The sequence below is a fragment of the Asterias amurensis genome, chromosome 14 (genome assembly GCF_032118995.1).
Source record: "Asterias amurensis chromosome 14, ASM3211899v1".
Classification (NCBI taxonomy): domain Eukaryota; kingdom Metazoa; phylum Echinodermata; class Asteroidea; order Forcipulatida; family Asteriidae; genus Asterias; species Asterias amurensis.
The window spans coordinates 5025939-5042106 of record NC_092661.1 but is presented as its reverse complement, the minus strand read 5'-3'; the positions used below and the strand labels follow the sequence as shown (position 1 = coordinate 5042106).

At 41.5% G+C, this 16168-nt stretch overlaps 1 protein-coding gene across 2 annotated transcripts; it reads left to right on the top strand.

The window, feature by feature from the left end:
• The first annotated feature begins 549 nt into the window (after positions 1–549).
• LOC139946936 (protein FAM76A-like) lies at positions 550–15523 on the top strand. 2 transcript variants are annotated; one of them, XM_071944724.1, is made up of 10 exons: positions 550–1318; positions 2332–2396; positions 3495–3555; positions 5458–5610; positions 5832–6010; positions 8719–8811; positions 10063–10201; positions 11751–11852; positions 13155–13282; positions 14113–15523. In XM_071944724.1, exons 1-9 carry the CDS (start codon positions 1139–1141, stop codon positions 13245–13247), a joined length of 1065 nt encoding a protein of 354 aa, XP_071800825.1. In that variant the 5' UTR covers positions 550–1138; the 3' UTR covers positions 13248–13282; positions 14113–15523. The 2 variants fall into 2 exon arrangements, with proteins under 2 accessions (XP_071800825.1, XP_071800824.1); XM_071944723.1 differs by having other exon boundaries at positions 8716–8811.
• The last annotated feature ends 645 nt before the right edge of the window (positions 15524–16168 follow it).

Below are 16168 nucleotides of genomic sequence, written 5' to 3'. Positions count from 1 at the left end.
ATTCTAACCCGGGAAGTTAAAGACTTTTGTAGATTATTTAAGTATGAGATGAATAAGAGAGGAGGACCATATCATCATAAGATCACTGGCTTTGGGAGTCTATAACGTTAACAAGTTTTTTTTTTTTTTTTTTTTGGGGGGGGGGGGCACCTTTAGCTGTGAATTGGGCCATTTAGTACCGGATATAACTTTCGAATTATGCTAATTTCATCAAGCACGGCATCCTACTGTGCATTTTACACCAGGCAACCCGGTCCAAATAAGCAACAAATCGAGAGGGATTCGAACCCCTCACCCGCACCCAATTTGAACAGTGGGTGCGTTCGATTAGCTTCCCCGGGTCGACCCCGGTGTGTGGCACTTTCTTTTACGAGGACGAACGTGTGTAGATAATTACCCACGTTCGTCCTGGTGGGAAAAAACCGCCACACACCGGGGTAGACCCAGGGAAGCTAAACGAACGCACCCAGTGTGTCGGAGATCAGAGTCAGGTAATTAATGGCAATTAGTGGCCGTATGCGGGCGCCCTTCAAAAAGCATTGCCGCCATCTTTGTATTTATGCACAAAAGTCGAAAAACTACAGCCGTCTTTATTTATCGTTCCCGGTTTGTAAACAACAACAGCTATGTGGACTTGTACTGTGTGGAAAAGACTGTGACAAAGCAAGTGAAGTATGACGACAGTGAAAGAGTTATTTGGGCCTTTCAGCGGCAGGATAACTGGCAGTTTTACCGACAAGGTCATTTCATTAACGCGGCATTAATTTGCGGAAAGTGGTCCGCGCGCGCAAGACAATGAATGGACAAGATACAACAACGAACTGAGTGAAACGGAAGTGACAGCCATGCTCTAATTGATCGAATGCACAAGCGTGTGTTTCAATAACGACTTATTATCCAGTATTTATTGAATTTCCAACGCCAAATGCATACGTTTTCTTCACGGGTACCTAAAGTTGAGAAGTTAAACTAGAAAATTTTACACAATAGAAAATTGATTGATGCGACATAGAAATTAGAATTTTTTTAAGTCAGTTATTGAATTGATATTGTTTCTTGGATTGATTCTCAAATCATTGATTGACCTGTTTGTCAGGCCTGGCTGTTTAAAACTGTTGAATCATCACACAGAGAACGAATGAACTTGTCAAAGTATTCCTCTTTGAAACAAAAGGCCTTGTTGAAGAAAGTTTGTGCAATGTCAATCACAACAACATCAACAACAGCAGCAACAACACATCCACCACTGTTTGCATGTACCAAATGCAACAGCCGTCATCCATTTGAAGAACTCTCACAAGGACAACAGCTGTGCAAGGTAAACATACATAGAATCATCTGCTGGGCCCAATTTCACAAAGCACAAAAACATTTCTACTAAGCACAGAAAAATATTGCTAAGCAGAAACTGGTGCCCGAAAAGTTTCCGTATGGCCCCACCACTTTTTCATTCGATATGAAATAATAAAGTATCTAATTTACCTCAATGAGATATCCTTTTTCGTAAAAATAAGTGAAAAAGTGGTGGCGCCATATGGAATGTTATCCCTGGTGCCAGCCAAAAGTCCATGAAGTTTTTTGAAGTGAGTGAGTGACTGCCCCCTCAGTTATTATGCTTGGCATATAATTTTGCTAAGCAGTACTCCTGCTTAAATATGAAATAGCTTTATGAAATTGGGCCCTGGCCATTTCCAACAATTTCAATCATTCTGATTTTTTGGATGTGTATCAACAACTTTACATTCATTCCAATTGCAAGTTGAATAATTTTTTATAATGCAATCAATGTCTTCCCTATGCATGAGTAAACATATTGAATGCTCAGTGCAAGCCAATAACGCAGCTGATATGCAAGTTTTATTTTATTTGCAATTTTTTTTTCTTCTTTTTTTTTTGGGGGGGGGGTGGTGGGACTCAAATCTTAAAAGAATCCGTTTAGAAAACCCCATTTTGCAGGAAAAAACAAAGGTAAATTAGATATCAAGTAAAAAACTGATATCAGGTTTCAAACTTGATAAATTTACCTTTGGTTTCAATTCAGCACAAATTTCAACAAAAATTTGTTTCAAGAATGCCCCAGTTTTGAAAATTCCTTGGGAAAACCCTGATGAAGTTAGACTTGTGGACAAATGATAAGTGTACTGGGCAGTAGTTTTCGGGAGTAGGCCTACATGTATATACTAAATTAGGCCAATGCTAGCCCAGGTTAGACTCCTCCGTTTAACTGACTGACGTCCTACCAGGGCTAGGCCACTGCCAGTTTTAAAAACAAATATACGGCAAATATTCACACAATCTTTCAATTATGCTTTAATTTTTTTCATTTTGCAGGAATGCAGAGGTTCCTATCCAGTGGTGAAATGTACTTACTGCAGAGCTGAATTCCAACAGGAAAAGTATGCCATATTGAAATGTAGAAAAACACTATTCAATGCCATGCATCTGTCTGAATCAATCAAGTGACTTCAGCTATGGCTGTGGGGATGACTGGGCTGGTGGTGTGGCTATGGATGTGGGTTGGGCTGTAGCTGTCGGTATTGCTTTGAGTATGGATTTGGCTAAGCTGTGGGTATGGCTATGCTATCGCTATGGATAAGAAATTTGATCATTTTGTCCATAGCCAGTAGCCACTGCTGAAGCCTTTAGGGACCTAGTCAAAATTTGGCGAGTCGGTCCATGAAAAGCGTTTGAAACCCATTGTTATATGCATAATGTTTGATGTTTTAAAAGTAGAATACAATGATCCATACATACATGCCTCCAAATTGCATGGTTTTCCTTTAACATGGTGAACTAACATGACACGCCATTCTGTAGAGTCATATGTTTTACTCCACAAAATGACAAACCAGAAAGTAAAAGGAAAACCCTGCAAATTTGTTTGTGTGGACCATTGTATTCTACTTTTAAAACATCTTTCAAACCATGCATTTTTCTTACAAAAAAATAAAGATTTTCATCTAGACCAACTCGCTGATCCAAGGCAACGTGTTCGGTCCCTTTAAAGGATTTGGGTACCTTTTCAAAATGTCCATAGATTTACATTTAACTAACAGGGTTTGAAGATTTGACTTTGGAGTTTTCGAGAAATGAGTAAAACAATGTCATGAAAATACGTTTGTAAATAATTAAAATAATTTTCGTCTCATGAGACGAAAATTATTTTCATGACATTGTTTTACTCATTTCCTAAAAACTACAGCACCTCAGCACATTATATTTTCAGAGAAGCTTTCTACTATCATTATCTTCAAACTGTAAGTTTAGTGTAAATCTGTGGACATTGTGTTTTTTGTCCGACAAAAGTTACATAGACCCTTTAATATTTATAAGTTCTGATTAGTATCTGATACATAAACTACAGCTGCACATATACATGTATCATCTGTCCACGATTTCTGTCTTATATTCTACACATTTTTCACAATCTCTTCTTTCATGTTTGTGAAAAACAAAACAACATTGATATGTGTTCTCATTTCTTTCTCACCCAGCAAAAGCAGCACAAACACAATCTGCAAGAAATGCGCACAAAATGTCAAGCTCTATGGCACTGTAAGTTTTAAGTGTTTCGTGTTGTTTGTGTTTAACTCTTCTCACACTGTGTCTCTTATCTGCGTGGTATACAGCCCTGGGGAGGCCCTGGGATTTTATTACCCAACATTTAATACCCCGGCGCACTGTTACCCTATTCCACGGGCTTCCACGTTTTTAATTGTTTTTTATGCAAGTCGCCAGACATACAAGGCCTGAAGGTGTGGGGTACCATTATTTTTTTTTCCAGAGGCCTTTGCCACCTTCTCCTAGGGCTGAAATAGGGTTATCCCTTTTACAGTCCATTCGGATGTAGGCTTGGGTATCATCAATCCGAAGCATGGCCGGTAGAGCAGAAAGCACTACCTCCCCAATTTTACGTAGCAAGTGTCAACGACCGGGATTCGAACCCACACTCTGCTGATCAAATACCAGAGCTTGAATCAAGTGCTCTTAACCGCTCGGCCATGATGACACGCCACGTTACAAGAAAACTCCAGGGTTTGTCCACTTACTCGTACTCTGGAGAAGGGGTGGATATCCTCGGATATGCCCATCACTCGAGGCAAACCGATCAAAGTGATCAAAGTGTGAAAAGGCAGGCCATTATTCCCTAGAGAAACACACCAGGGAATAAAGTAATGTGAAAAGGGCTTTTGTGTGTGTAAAGGCCCGGTCCCACTGCAGCGATAACGAGAACGATAACGATCACGATGTAAAGAGAACGCGTTCTATTGGTTGAATTGCTCCACGCAGAATACGCACACGCTCATTCAACCAATAGAATGCGTTCTCTTGGCGTCGTTATCGTTCTCGTTATCGCTGCAGTGGGACCGGGCCTTAAGACCTGTCTGGCTATTTTACGAAATGCACCCTACAATTTGCACTAATTCCCTTATAGTTTTGAGCAGACGAGGTGCTCATTTTCCCCCACAAGAAACTGCATTAAGTGTGAACTGAACATAGGATGGTGGTGGGATGAAAAGCTCCATGGCTTTAATTGTGAATTGGCTCAATGGTGTGAAAGGGGCTTGTGTGTGTTAAATATGCATGTAGAATCTATTGTCACTTGCCCCTGTACATTCATTCAACAGGAGTTGATTTTTGAATGAGGTTATGGTATTGATTGGCACTTGCCCACTAAGCTGCTTAGTACAGAAAACTCTTGCTGGGCGGAAACGGGTTACCGGCCAAACCTTGTCATGTAAAATGTAATGTACATAACTTGTGACTGGTATCTCTGCACATATTTGCTTAGCGAATGATATCTGCCCAACAGCTTGAAGAAATTGGATACCGGACTTGGCCTTGGTGCAACCTCTGTTGGAAAGTCAGTAGGTCAATTTTTCCAAGCTCACTGGTTGCGCTTTGCCCTGTTGCTACTTCCGGTTACTTCTTAAGCCGGCATATATGTCTTCCGTACCTTTTTTCTGCCCGGTTCATAAGCGATTCTTATTACAGAATTTGACATTTTTAATGAGACGATAATATCTTTGCAGACAACCTTGTACCACAAATATCTTGCCCATGCAGGCCTTGAACTTTGCTCTTGAACAGACACAGCAACTTTTCTCTGTCATGGGGCACTTCCATGGGGAAAATATAAATTTGTATTGGAATCTTGCAGAGGGCACCACAGCCAAAGCACAGGGCACCACAGGAATTAGCTTTTCTGAGATATGGCAGACACCATAAGATTGCACTGTTTGGTTATGGTGTATACAGACAATTTTACCCGAACCTATGTGTTGTAGAAACGTGTCCGCCATATCTGTTAAAAAAAGGCATATTACTATTTGTGCCAAGGGTTATTTTGAGGTCTGCCCTTGCGATAATCCGTTCCTACTTGATATTAGCAGTCGCTGATTCCAGTGAAAAGATATTGCAATTCATTGTTGTCTTTTGTTTCTCTGTCTTTTATAGCCAAAGCCGTGCGAATACTGCAATGTGATTGCAGCATTTATCGGTAACAAATGTCAACGCTGCGCAAACTCTGAGAAGAAGTACGGCCCTCCACACACGTGTGAGCAGTGCAAGCAGAAATGTGGCTTCGACAGAAAAGAAGAAAGAAAAAAGGTATGCGTTTGCAATTCAAACAGAAAAATGTGTGCACCATTTCGACATGTCAGTGCAAAAAATGACATGTCATCTCCAAAAATAGCCTTTAACCTTTTGCAAGAACTGACTCTCACCCCTAAAGAACATTTGTACCATTCCCACTTTTGAGATACTCCCTAAAGACAATATAATCAAAAAGTGATGCCATACTATTTACTCAATGTTTTTTGTTTGTTTAGGTTGATGGGAAACTTCTTTGTTGGTTATGCACGCTGTCCTATAAGAGGGTTCTTCAGAAGGCTAAGAAGCGGAAGTACGAGTTAGCAAGCAGTCATCACCGAACCACTCAGCAAAGTAAAGACAACAACGAAGTGGACTCCAGTAAATCAGACGAGAAGGTGGACAAAGTCGCTAATAGGTTAGTTTCAAAGTTACCATCCAATGATGCGAGAGTGCATCAGTGTCTTTTGGGGGAGAGTAAATTGACATTGGGGCTGAAGCAGGGTATACAGGCCTGGGTATGCCTGAGGGCATAGCACACAGTTGACTGAAGTTGGCATAGGGGCTCAAGCAGGGTATTGTGCACAGTTAAGTCACCATAGGGGCTCAAGCAGGGTATAGTGCACAGTTGACTCAAGTCACCATTGGGGCTCAAGCAGGGTATAGTACACAGTTGACTAAAGTCGCCATTGGGGCTCAAGCAGGGTATAGTACACAGTTGACTAAAGTCACCATTGAGGCTCAAGCAGGGTATAGTGCACAGTTGACTGAAGTCACCATTGGGGCTCAAGCAGGGTATAGTGCACAGTTGACTAAAGTCACCATTGAGGCTCAAGCAGGGTATAGTACACAGTTGACTAAAGTCACCATTGGGGCTCAAGCAGGGTATTGTGCACAGTTGACTAAAGTCACCATTGGGGCTCAAGCAGGGTATTGTGCACAGTTGACTAAAGTCACCATTGGGGCTCAAGCAGGGTATAGTGCACAGTTGACTAAAGTCACCATTGAGGCTCAAGCAGGGTATAGTACACAGTTGACTAAAGTCACCATTGGGGCTCAAGCAGGGTATTGTGCACAGTTGACTAAAGTCACCATTGGGGCTCAAGCAGGGTATAGTGCACAGTTGACTGAAGTCACCATTGGGGCTCAAGCAGGGTATAGTGCACAGTTGACTGAAGTCACCATTGGGGCTCAAGCAGGGTATAGTGCACAGTTGACTGAAGTCACCATTGGGGCTCAAGCAGGGTATAGTGCACAGTTGACTAAAGTCACCATTGGGGCTCAAGCAGGGTATTGTGCACAGTTGACTGAAGTCACCATTGGGGCTCAAGCAGGGTATAGTGCACAGTTGACTGAAGTCACCATTGGGGCTCAAGCAGGGTATAGTGCACAGTTGACTAAAGTCACCATTGGGGCTCAAGCAGGGTATAGTGCACAGTTGACTAAAGTCACCATTGGGGCTCAAGCTGGGTATTGTGCACAGTTGACTTAAGTCGCCATTGGGGCTCAAGCAGGGTATTGTGCACAGTTGACTAAAGTCACCATTGGGGCTCAAGCTGGGTATAGTACACAGTTGACTAAAGTCACCATTGGGGCTCAAGCAGGGTATTGTGCACAGTTGACTAAAATCACCATTGTGGCTCAAGCAGGGTATAGTGCACAGTTGACTAAAGTCAAAGTCACCATTGGGGCTCAAGCTGGGTATTGTGCACAGTTGACTAAAGTCACCATTGGGGCTCAAGCTGGGTATTGTGCACAGTTGACTTAAGTCGCCATTGGGGCTCAAGCAGGGTATTGTGCACAGTTGACTGAAGTCACCATTGGGGCTCAAGCAGGGTATAGTGCACAGTTGACTAAAGTCACCATTGGGGCTCAATCAGGGTATTGTGCACAGTTGACTAAAGTCACCATTGGGGCTCAAGCAGGGTATAGTGCACAGTTGACTGAAGTCACCATTGGGGCTCAAGCAGGGTATAGTGCACAGTTGACTAAAGTCACCATTGGGGCTCAAGCAGGGTATAGTGCACAGTTGACTAAAGTCACCATTGGGGCTCAAGCTGGGTATTGTGCACAGTTGACTTAAGTCGCCATTGGGGCTCAAGCAGGGTATTGTGCACAGTTGACTAAAGTCACCATTGGGGCTCAAGCTGGGTATAGTACACAGTTGACTAAAGTCACCATTGGGGCTCAAGCAGGGTATTGTGCACAGTTGACTAAAATCACCATTGTGGCTCAAGCAGGGTATAGTGCACAGTTGACTAAAGTCAAAGTCACCATTGGGGCTCAAGCAGGGTATTGTGCACAGTTGACTAAAGTCACCATTGGGGCTCAAGCAGGGTATTGTGCACAGTTGACTAAAGTCACCATTGGGGTTTAAGCAGGGTATTGTGCACAGTTGACTTAAGTCGCCATTGGGGCTGAAATAGTTAAACCATGTTTTCCCAGAAGGTATTCTTCGTTAAAGTCAAACCCTGGAGAGGAATTCTTCAGAAAAGGGAACAATTGAGAAACTTATGAAACTGTAGGCCTATTGTAGAGCATTGTGAGTTAGCGCAAAACATGCAGGGGTTGATGTCACAAAGATAGTCGTAACAAAGAACTAGTCCTACAACTCTTTAGGGGTTATTAAAAAACCTAAGCTAGGATCTCGGCCTTATTCAAGATAAGACTGGTCTTAATTCTTTGTAAAATCCACCCCTGGGCTCAACCTCATAAGAGCTGATGAAGCACAGAAAGTAGCTAAGCACAATTTATGCTTTTCAGAATAAAGGTACTACCCAAAATACCATTCTACATCTACCATGTGACTGGTATCATGCTTTCTTATTGCAAAGCGAAAAGCAATATCTGCTTCTTAAGCAGCTCTACGAAATTGGGTCTTGCAAGGTCAATGCCATAGATCTCTATCATACTGTCACCATCTTGGTCATATTCCCTGTTTCCAATAACAGTAATGAATGCTAACATTCATTGTGCAAACATGGCGCCAGACTATTACTTCGTCCAGCCTCAGCTTGGTTACAATGCGTTGGAATGGAGTAAAATCAAGATGGCCACACCGTGATAAAGTTCTATTTGCAAAATACTTGTTATTCTTAAACCATCCATTGCTCTTGTGTGTAGCAGGTCTGCACCAGAGCCTAACAAGAAGATGGAACCTGAGCCTAACAAGAGGGTTAAGACTGACTACTCAAGTAACGGCATCCTACCTTCATCATTGTAAGTAGTTGTCATTTCAACTTCCAGCATTCCCCAAACTTTACTGGACACTATTGGTAGTTACTCAAAATAATGGACCCTTCCCATGAAATATGCTAATTACATTCACGCATGCCTACAGACCCTATTGGTTGGCAAATGCCATAGAGTTGTGAACTAAGCAGACGCGCAATCGCGTGTGCGTCATGCAGCCATGTACAAAACAGCGCGATGTTCCCTCATTTTGTCAACCCAAATGTTTATAGGATTTGAGGCATTGCATGGTGAGGTATCAATGTATATTTGCTTTGCGGTAACACCATGTGTGTATCTACTTGCCAGGTAGAGTTGTTCTTAGGGAACTGTCTTGCTTTATTCTACTGCCGCGGAGTAGATAATCGGAGGTTCGGGAGACTTCTCGGTTCTGAAAAGAACTGTCCTGCTTTTTAACTATTACCAGGGCGGATGGTATAGAAAATAGACTGGACTACTACTTTAGCTTATAGGATCGTAATAAACTGTACTGCCACGGAGTCAGTTCTGAATTGGTCTCAGCGTTTCGACTAGCTTGCTCTAGTCATCGTCAGGAGACTGATGTACATGTACGCGCTATGTGTAATTTACATATTTCATGGGAAGGGTCTATTGTTGGCATAACAATTTAGTTGGATTCAAGCAATGTAGAGCGGTTGATAGTATGAAACATTGTGAAAAACGGCTCCCTCTGAAGTACAATGTAACATAGTTTTTAAGATAGAGGTAATTTCTCACTCAAATGTTAGAGGACTTCATGCCTGAAGTCTTTTTTTGGTATTTGAAAGCACAACAATTTTTTGCAATAAGGTTGTTTTTTTCTTTCATCAATCTCTTGCAACTTTTATTAACCAATTGAGCCCAAATTTTCACAGATTTGTTATATTTTGATTTGTTATTTTATGCATGTTACTTATACCAAGTGAGAATACTGCTATTTGACAATTACCAGAATGTGTCCAGTGCCTTTAAGGGTTTTGATACCTTTTGTAGATCAAGTTGTTTTTCTCTTCAGTCCGGTTGTGCTGATCTCGCTGCAGCTGCCATTCCTTGTCCAGTCCAATTCTTAATGTTGTTCATCCATGATGTTGCTGGACGACCTCTCCTTCTTTTTCCCTCGACTGACCCTTCAGAATATTTCTTTGTCGAAACCTCCGTGACGCATGACATATCCAAAGAAATTCATGCTTGTGTTGATTCTTCATTGATTTGTTTGATTTGTTTAATTAATTTCAACAGGTCTAAGTCAGATGTTGCTTTCGTTGACCCCGGTAACACCGATCACATGGTTGCCATGACACAGCTTCGGGAGACCATAGCCTCCTTGAAGAAACTACTGACAGAAAAGGAGAAGGTCATCTTGGAACGAGACAAGAAGGTAACTCTATTAATTTTGGTTTTACCCATAAACACCAATGTTCGAGAAGCAGGCATGCAAGGGCGCATTTGGCTGCCAGCAACATGAACCCATTATGACCACGGAGCACAGCCAAGATCGAAAGTGTTTGATTTTTCCCGAGGGAGGAAAACCGGATGGTCTGGAAAACCCTTGTGGCACAGCAGAGAACCAACGCACAACTCAACTCACATATGGCCCTGGCCGGGAATTGAACCGGGGTCACCTTGGTGAGAGGCGAGCACTTTACGCACAAGCCAACCGTGCCACCCATTTCAATGTATACTCAGTGCTTTCCCGAGCTCTGTGAAAAAATCTCATGCATATTACTCAAGTGGGATTCGAACCCATGCCCTTTGCCATTCTAGAGCAGTGTCATACCAACTAGACCACTGAGATTGTCCGGTAGCAGAGGGTACCGCAATGATTTAATAGATGGAAATTTGCATTGGAGATAAGAAAATTAAATTTGGTTTTACCCATATATGCCAATGTGTGTTAGCACTGTATTTTCAGTACTTTCCTGAGTTCTGTGAGAGGGATTCTATTGACACAAGATCGCCAGTGAATGTAGTGAGTCGATAGAATGAATAAAATTCATCCAGCAATTTTGCATATAGCAAAGAATTTGGACTGAATTTCAGGCCTGAAATTTCATTTTGCAAAGGGCACTTCCATTGGAAATCGTTAAAGGCAATGGACACTATTGGTAATTACTCAAAATAATTGTCAGCATAGAACCTTACTCGGTAACAAGTAGTGGGGAGAGGTTGATAGTATAAAACATTGTGAGAAATGGCTCCCTCTGAAGTAATGTAGTTTTCGAGAAAGAAGTTATTTTCCACGAATTTGATTTTGAGACCTCAGATTTAGAATTTGAGGTCTCGAAATCAAACATCTGAAAGCACACAACACCGTGGGACAAGGGTGTTTTTTTCTTTCATTATTATCCCGCAACTTCGACGACCAATTGAGCTCAAATTTACACAGGTTTGATACTTTATGCATCTGTTGAAATACAGCAAGTGGGAAGACTGGTCTTTGACAATTACCAATAGTGGCCAGTGTCTTTAAAGGGCGCTGTCGTCTATTGGCAAAATGTAAAGGGACACCAAGGCCATGACCAAGGCAACGAAGGCTATGGGCACCATGGCCCAAGGTCATTTACTCTGTACACACTGAATGCTAATTGTAGCAATTGTTGATGTTTGAGTAGCAATTGACATTATTTCATGCAGCATTTTGCCTTCGCTCTGCCCCAGCGGCCAGTCTATCCAGGACCGCTGGGATGGGCTAATCGCTTGCACAGATTCTTGTTCAGGAAGTACGTCATGCGTACAGTGCATAGAAATATGGTGCAGTGTGAGTGTGATGTATGATGGGACTGCGCATTATTAAACCAATGACAGTGCATGATACGTTTGTCCATCCCAGCGCCTTTGGTTAAAGCAAGGCGCTGGGGACTAGCGAACATTTTGCCACGCTATATACAAGGCAAATCGCTCACTGTATTTGTTTATTTTGTTTTCAGATAACGGAGCTGAGAGCCACACACATGCAGATTGAGAAGGATCTACGGAATAAACTGGGTGTTCTTCAGAGGCAGCACGGAGAAACCATGGAAGATGTCCAGGTAGCATTTTCTTTTAGGATCACTTTTTTTTCTGGCCACATTTGCACAAACTCTGGTAAAACCATTGCATCTTCTTGAGTCACAAAAATTGCTGTCAGACATTGTCCAAATAGGGAACTTTCGGGACGCTTGGTGGCAGCAGACTTACCAGGTAATATCCATGGTTCTCGGTAATGTGGGCATGCTTAGAACTACGTAAACATTGGAACTTTACCTGGTAAGTCTGCTGCCTTCTAGCGCCTTAAAGTCTCTCATTGATGGCCTAAAATTGGTGGCCTAAATTATAGTCTCCAACATGTCCAACTTAATGTTTTTCCCGAATTTGTTACCCTCTGAAAAATCAACAAAATCTTTACTAAATTTTACTTTTTCCCCAAGAACCGAGTATCATTCATGCTATACTAGTCACCAGTAGCTACAGTCGTTTGGTTCGGATGCGGAAGCATTTGCCTCCGTTGCCTCTCTCATGTCTGTGAAGTATCAGGTCTGACATTGCAAGTTCTATTTTGTGCCCTTTGCATTTCCAGGGAAAAAAATTGCAACTGAGAAAATATATAAAAAGGCCCAGTCCCACTGCAGCGATAATGATAACGAGAACGATAACGCTAACAGTGCAAAGAGAGCGCATTCTATTGGTTGAATGAGCGTGTGCGTATTCTGCGTGGAGCAATTCAAGCAATAGAATGTGTTCTCTTTGCGTCGTGATTGTTATCGTTTTCGTTATCACTGCAGTGTGACTCGGCCTTAAAGGAACACGTTGCCTTGGATCTTGTCGACTTGGCCTTTGAAAAGCATTTGAAACCGTTTGTTATAAAATGCATAATGCTTAGAAAGATGATTTAAAAGTAAAATAATGATCCACACAAGTTTGCCTCAAAATTGCATGGTTTTCCTTTTACTTTGCGAACTAACACGGTCGGCCATTTATGGGAGTAAAAAATGTGACTCCCATAAATGGCCGACCGTGTTAGTCGACGAGGTACAAGGACAACCATGCAATTTCGAGTGATATTTGTGTGGCTCATTATATTCTACTTTTAAAATATCTTTCTGATCTTATGCATTTTTTAACAAACGGTTACAAACGCTTTTCAAAGACCAACTCGTCCGATCCAAGGCAACGTGTTCCTTTAAGCCATTGCAAACTGTTTACCAACCAAAGGACCTATGGTATAAATGCAAAAAGGAGTTGATTGCCTGACTTTTTGGCGCTACTAGCACATACTTTCTGGAAGGTTAAAAATTATATTGGATGAATATCTTCCGAGCTTCATGTTTGCTGTTTCCTTTTCCCATCTTTAGGCCAAGAATCGTGCTCTTGCCAAACAAGTCTCCATGATGTGCAAAACTAAGCCAGAGAAGACGGAAGTAAAGACTCAGCCCTTGGTTTTATGATAATTGGTCCGACTGCAATCCATGTATTATATCAGGTAGGACATTTATTTTTTAAGGCACTGGACACGATTGGTAATAACTGTCAATGACAAGTATTCTCACTTGGTGCATCCCAACGTATGCATAAAATAACAAACCTGTGAAAATTTGCGCTCAATTGGTCATTGAGGTTGGAAGAGAATAATGAAAGAAAAAACACCCTTGTCACAGTTGTGTGCTTTCAGATGCTTGATTTCACGACCTCACAATCTAATTTTGAGGTCTCTAAATCAAATTCTCGGAAAACTACTTCTTTCTCGAAAACTATGTTACTTCAAAATTTGTGTGCTTTCAGTCAGAAGTCTTTTAATATTTGAGTAAGAAAAAATAACGTTACTTCAGAGGGAGCCGTTTCTCACAATGATTTATACTATAATCAACAGCTCTCCATTGCTCATTACCAAGTAAGTTTTTTTATGCCAACAGTTATTTTGAGTAATAACCAATAGAGTCCAGTGCCTTTTTGACCACAAGCAGGGCCCAATTTCATGGATCTGCTTACCGCCGAATTCTGCGCTTACGATCATGATTCCCCGCTTACATCCAAGCACTGAATTTCTGCGCTAGCCTTGTAAGCGTAGAATGCTTAATGACGCGGAGTATGTACGCGCAGAAGCTATAATTTGCCGCTAACCCGTGTAATACGCTTGCCGTAAGCACTGAATTCCCTGCTTCTATAAGCGCCAATGCTGTGCTTACGGTAAGCAGAGCCATGAAATTGGACCCAGATGGTTTGACCACAAGCAGATGGAAGCATGAAGGACAAGATCAAAATATGGAAAGTGGAATAAAAACTAATTAATTAATAAATTTGTGTGTGATTCAGGGTTTCAGCTGGTTCCAATTCAGATCTTCATTGAGTTTACACAGTGACTGCTGTTGAGACGCGCTGGTACCCATGACCACCCAGCATCCTACTCAACGCAGCTCCGCCCTCGACTTGTGAATTCATCTCGACTTCAGGCCATTTGTATTTTTAATTTTAAAACTGTAATTCAATTTTTTTGTACCAATTTGTAAATGTTGTACATAGAATCTGTAAGATACCACTTTTTACTTCACGCAAGTGAATTTATATAGTTTTTTATTTTGTAAGATAAAGGCGTTTCGTGTTAGAACACATGTTTCAAATCTTCTTCTCTCTGTACATATAATCTTGTAGAAGTCAGGGCCCAATTTCATAGAGCTGCTCAACAGTAAGTATATTTTCGTGCTTACTGTAGCAGAAAAATTTGCTAAGGTGTAAGCATATTTCACAGGTTAGCAAGAAAATTAGGCGGCCATATTGCGCTTTCACCACGAATTTGCATCGCGACGTCATATTTGTTTTCCTTGCAGTAAGCACCGAAGGGAAGCATGCCTTTTTATGTGCTTACGGTTAGCAGCGCTATGAAATGGAAATTGTACAGTTAGCACAAAATTGGCCGTTAAGCAGCTCTGAGAAGTTGGGCCCTGATAGCTGATGTAGGAAGGTAGTATTGAGTCTGTTAATAGCAACCTCGTTCCCAGTGGTGTACCATCACAACCCCTGGAAGTGTGACCTTTGAGATATTCCAATATAGACATTTCAAATTTGTTTCCATTGTTGATAAACAAACCAAGTTGGTTGCTATGGACCACCGAATGTTAGTAAAACACTCAATGTGTTTTAACCGCAACATTTCCCTGCAAACTTCCAATTAAATAAAATACCTCCAATGATTGGTTGTTTTGTTTCCCAACAAAATCAACAGTATGTTCGAATATTTGTGTTGAGTTGTAACAAATAGTAGCTATCTTTTTTTGTTTTGCATTTATGGCTTTCCATAGATGATAGTTTTCCAATCTCGGTTGGCAAAAACTTGGGCTGTTTTGTTGCAATGGAAAGGTCTACATATATCGGATATTTTAGTTAGTACTTGATCACAAAATTGTCACAGCCCCCAAAAGGGGTCTCAAGTCGAGGAGCCACTCTCATTCTTTTTTGATCTTGTTACATGTCTAACGTTATGCAGTTTAGGCTGACCGTGTAAAGACATGGTTCATTTGAAGTGGATTGTGGCAATATACTTGCATTTTGAGATGCGCTTACTAATGCCCTACAAGCGCCTTATAATTGCTCAAAAGTTAACACGCATGCACGCAGAGCATTATTTTTTTAACAGCAGATCAGTGTTGTTTGCAATGGTTCCACTCCAGGGGTTTAAGTGACGAGAGTTAAAGGAACACGTTGCCTGGGGTCGGTCGAGTTGGTCTTTCAAAAGCGTTCTGTAACCGTTTGTTATAAAAAGCACATGGGTAGAAAGATGTTGTAAAAGTAGAATACAATGATCTACATAAATATGCCTCAAAATTGTGTGGTTTTCTATTTACCTCGTCGACTAACAAGGTCGGCCATTTATGGGTTTTGACTCCCATAAATGGCCGACGGTGTTAGTTCGCGGTGTAAAAGGAAAACCGTTCAATTTTGAGTGATACTTGTGTGGATCATCATATTCTACTTTTAAAACATCTTTCTAACCATATGCATTTCATAACAAACGGTTTCAAACGCTTTTTATAGACCAACTCGTCCGATCCAAGGCAACGTGTTCCTTTAATGGTACGGCAAGCTGCCCATGGTAAAGAGGAGGGCTGAAGTATTAGTCATGAATAGTGTGCATTTTAGGCATTACATTTTTGGCATCTCAGAGTAAGTGCAGGGCCCAGTTTCATAGAGCTGCTTGAGCATAAAAAATAGCTAAGCACAAACAGAAAAACGCTTACTAGAAAGAGGTTAAGTTATTGCCATAATAGCATTTCGCATGTGGCATTTGTGGCTTGTGTACTGCCCATTTTTGCTTAGCGAAAACTCCATCACCCATTTTCATAGAGCTGCTTTGAAAACGACAAGTAGATTAGCT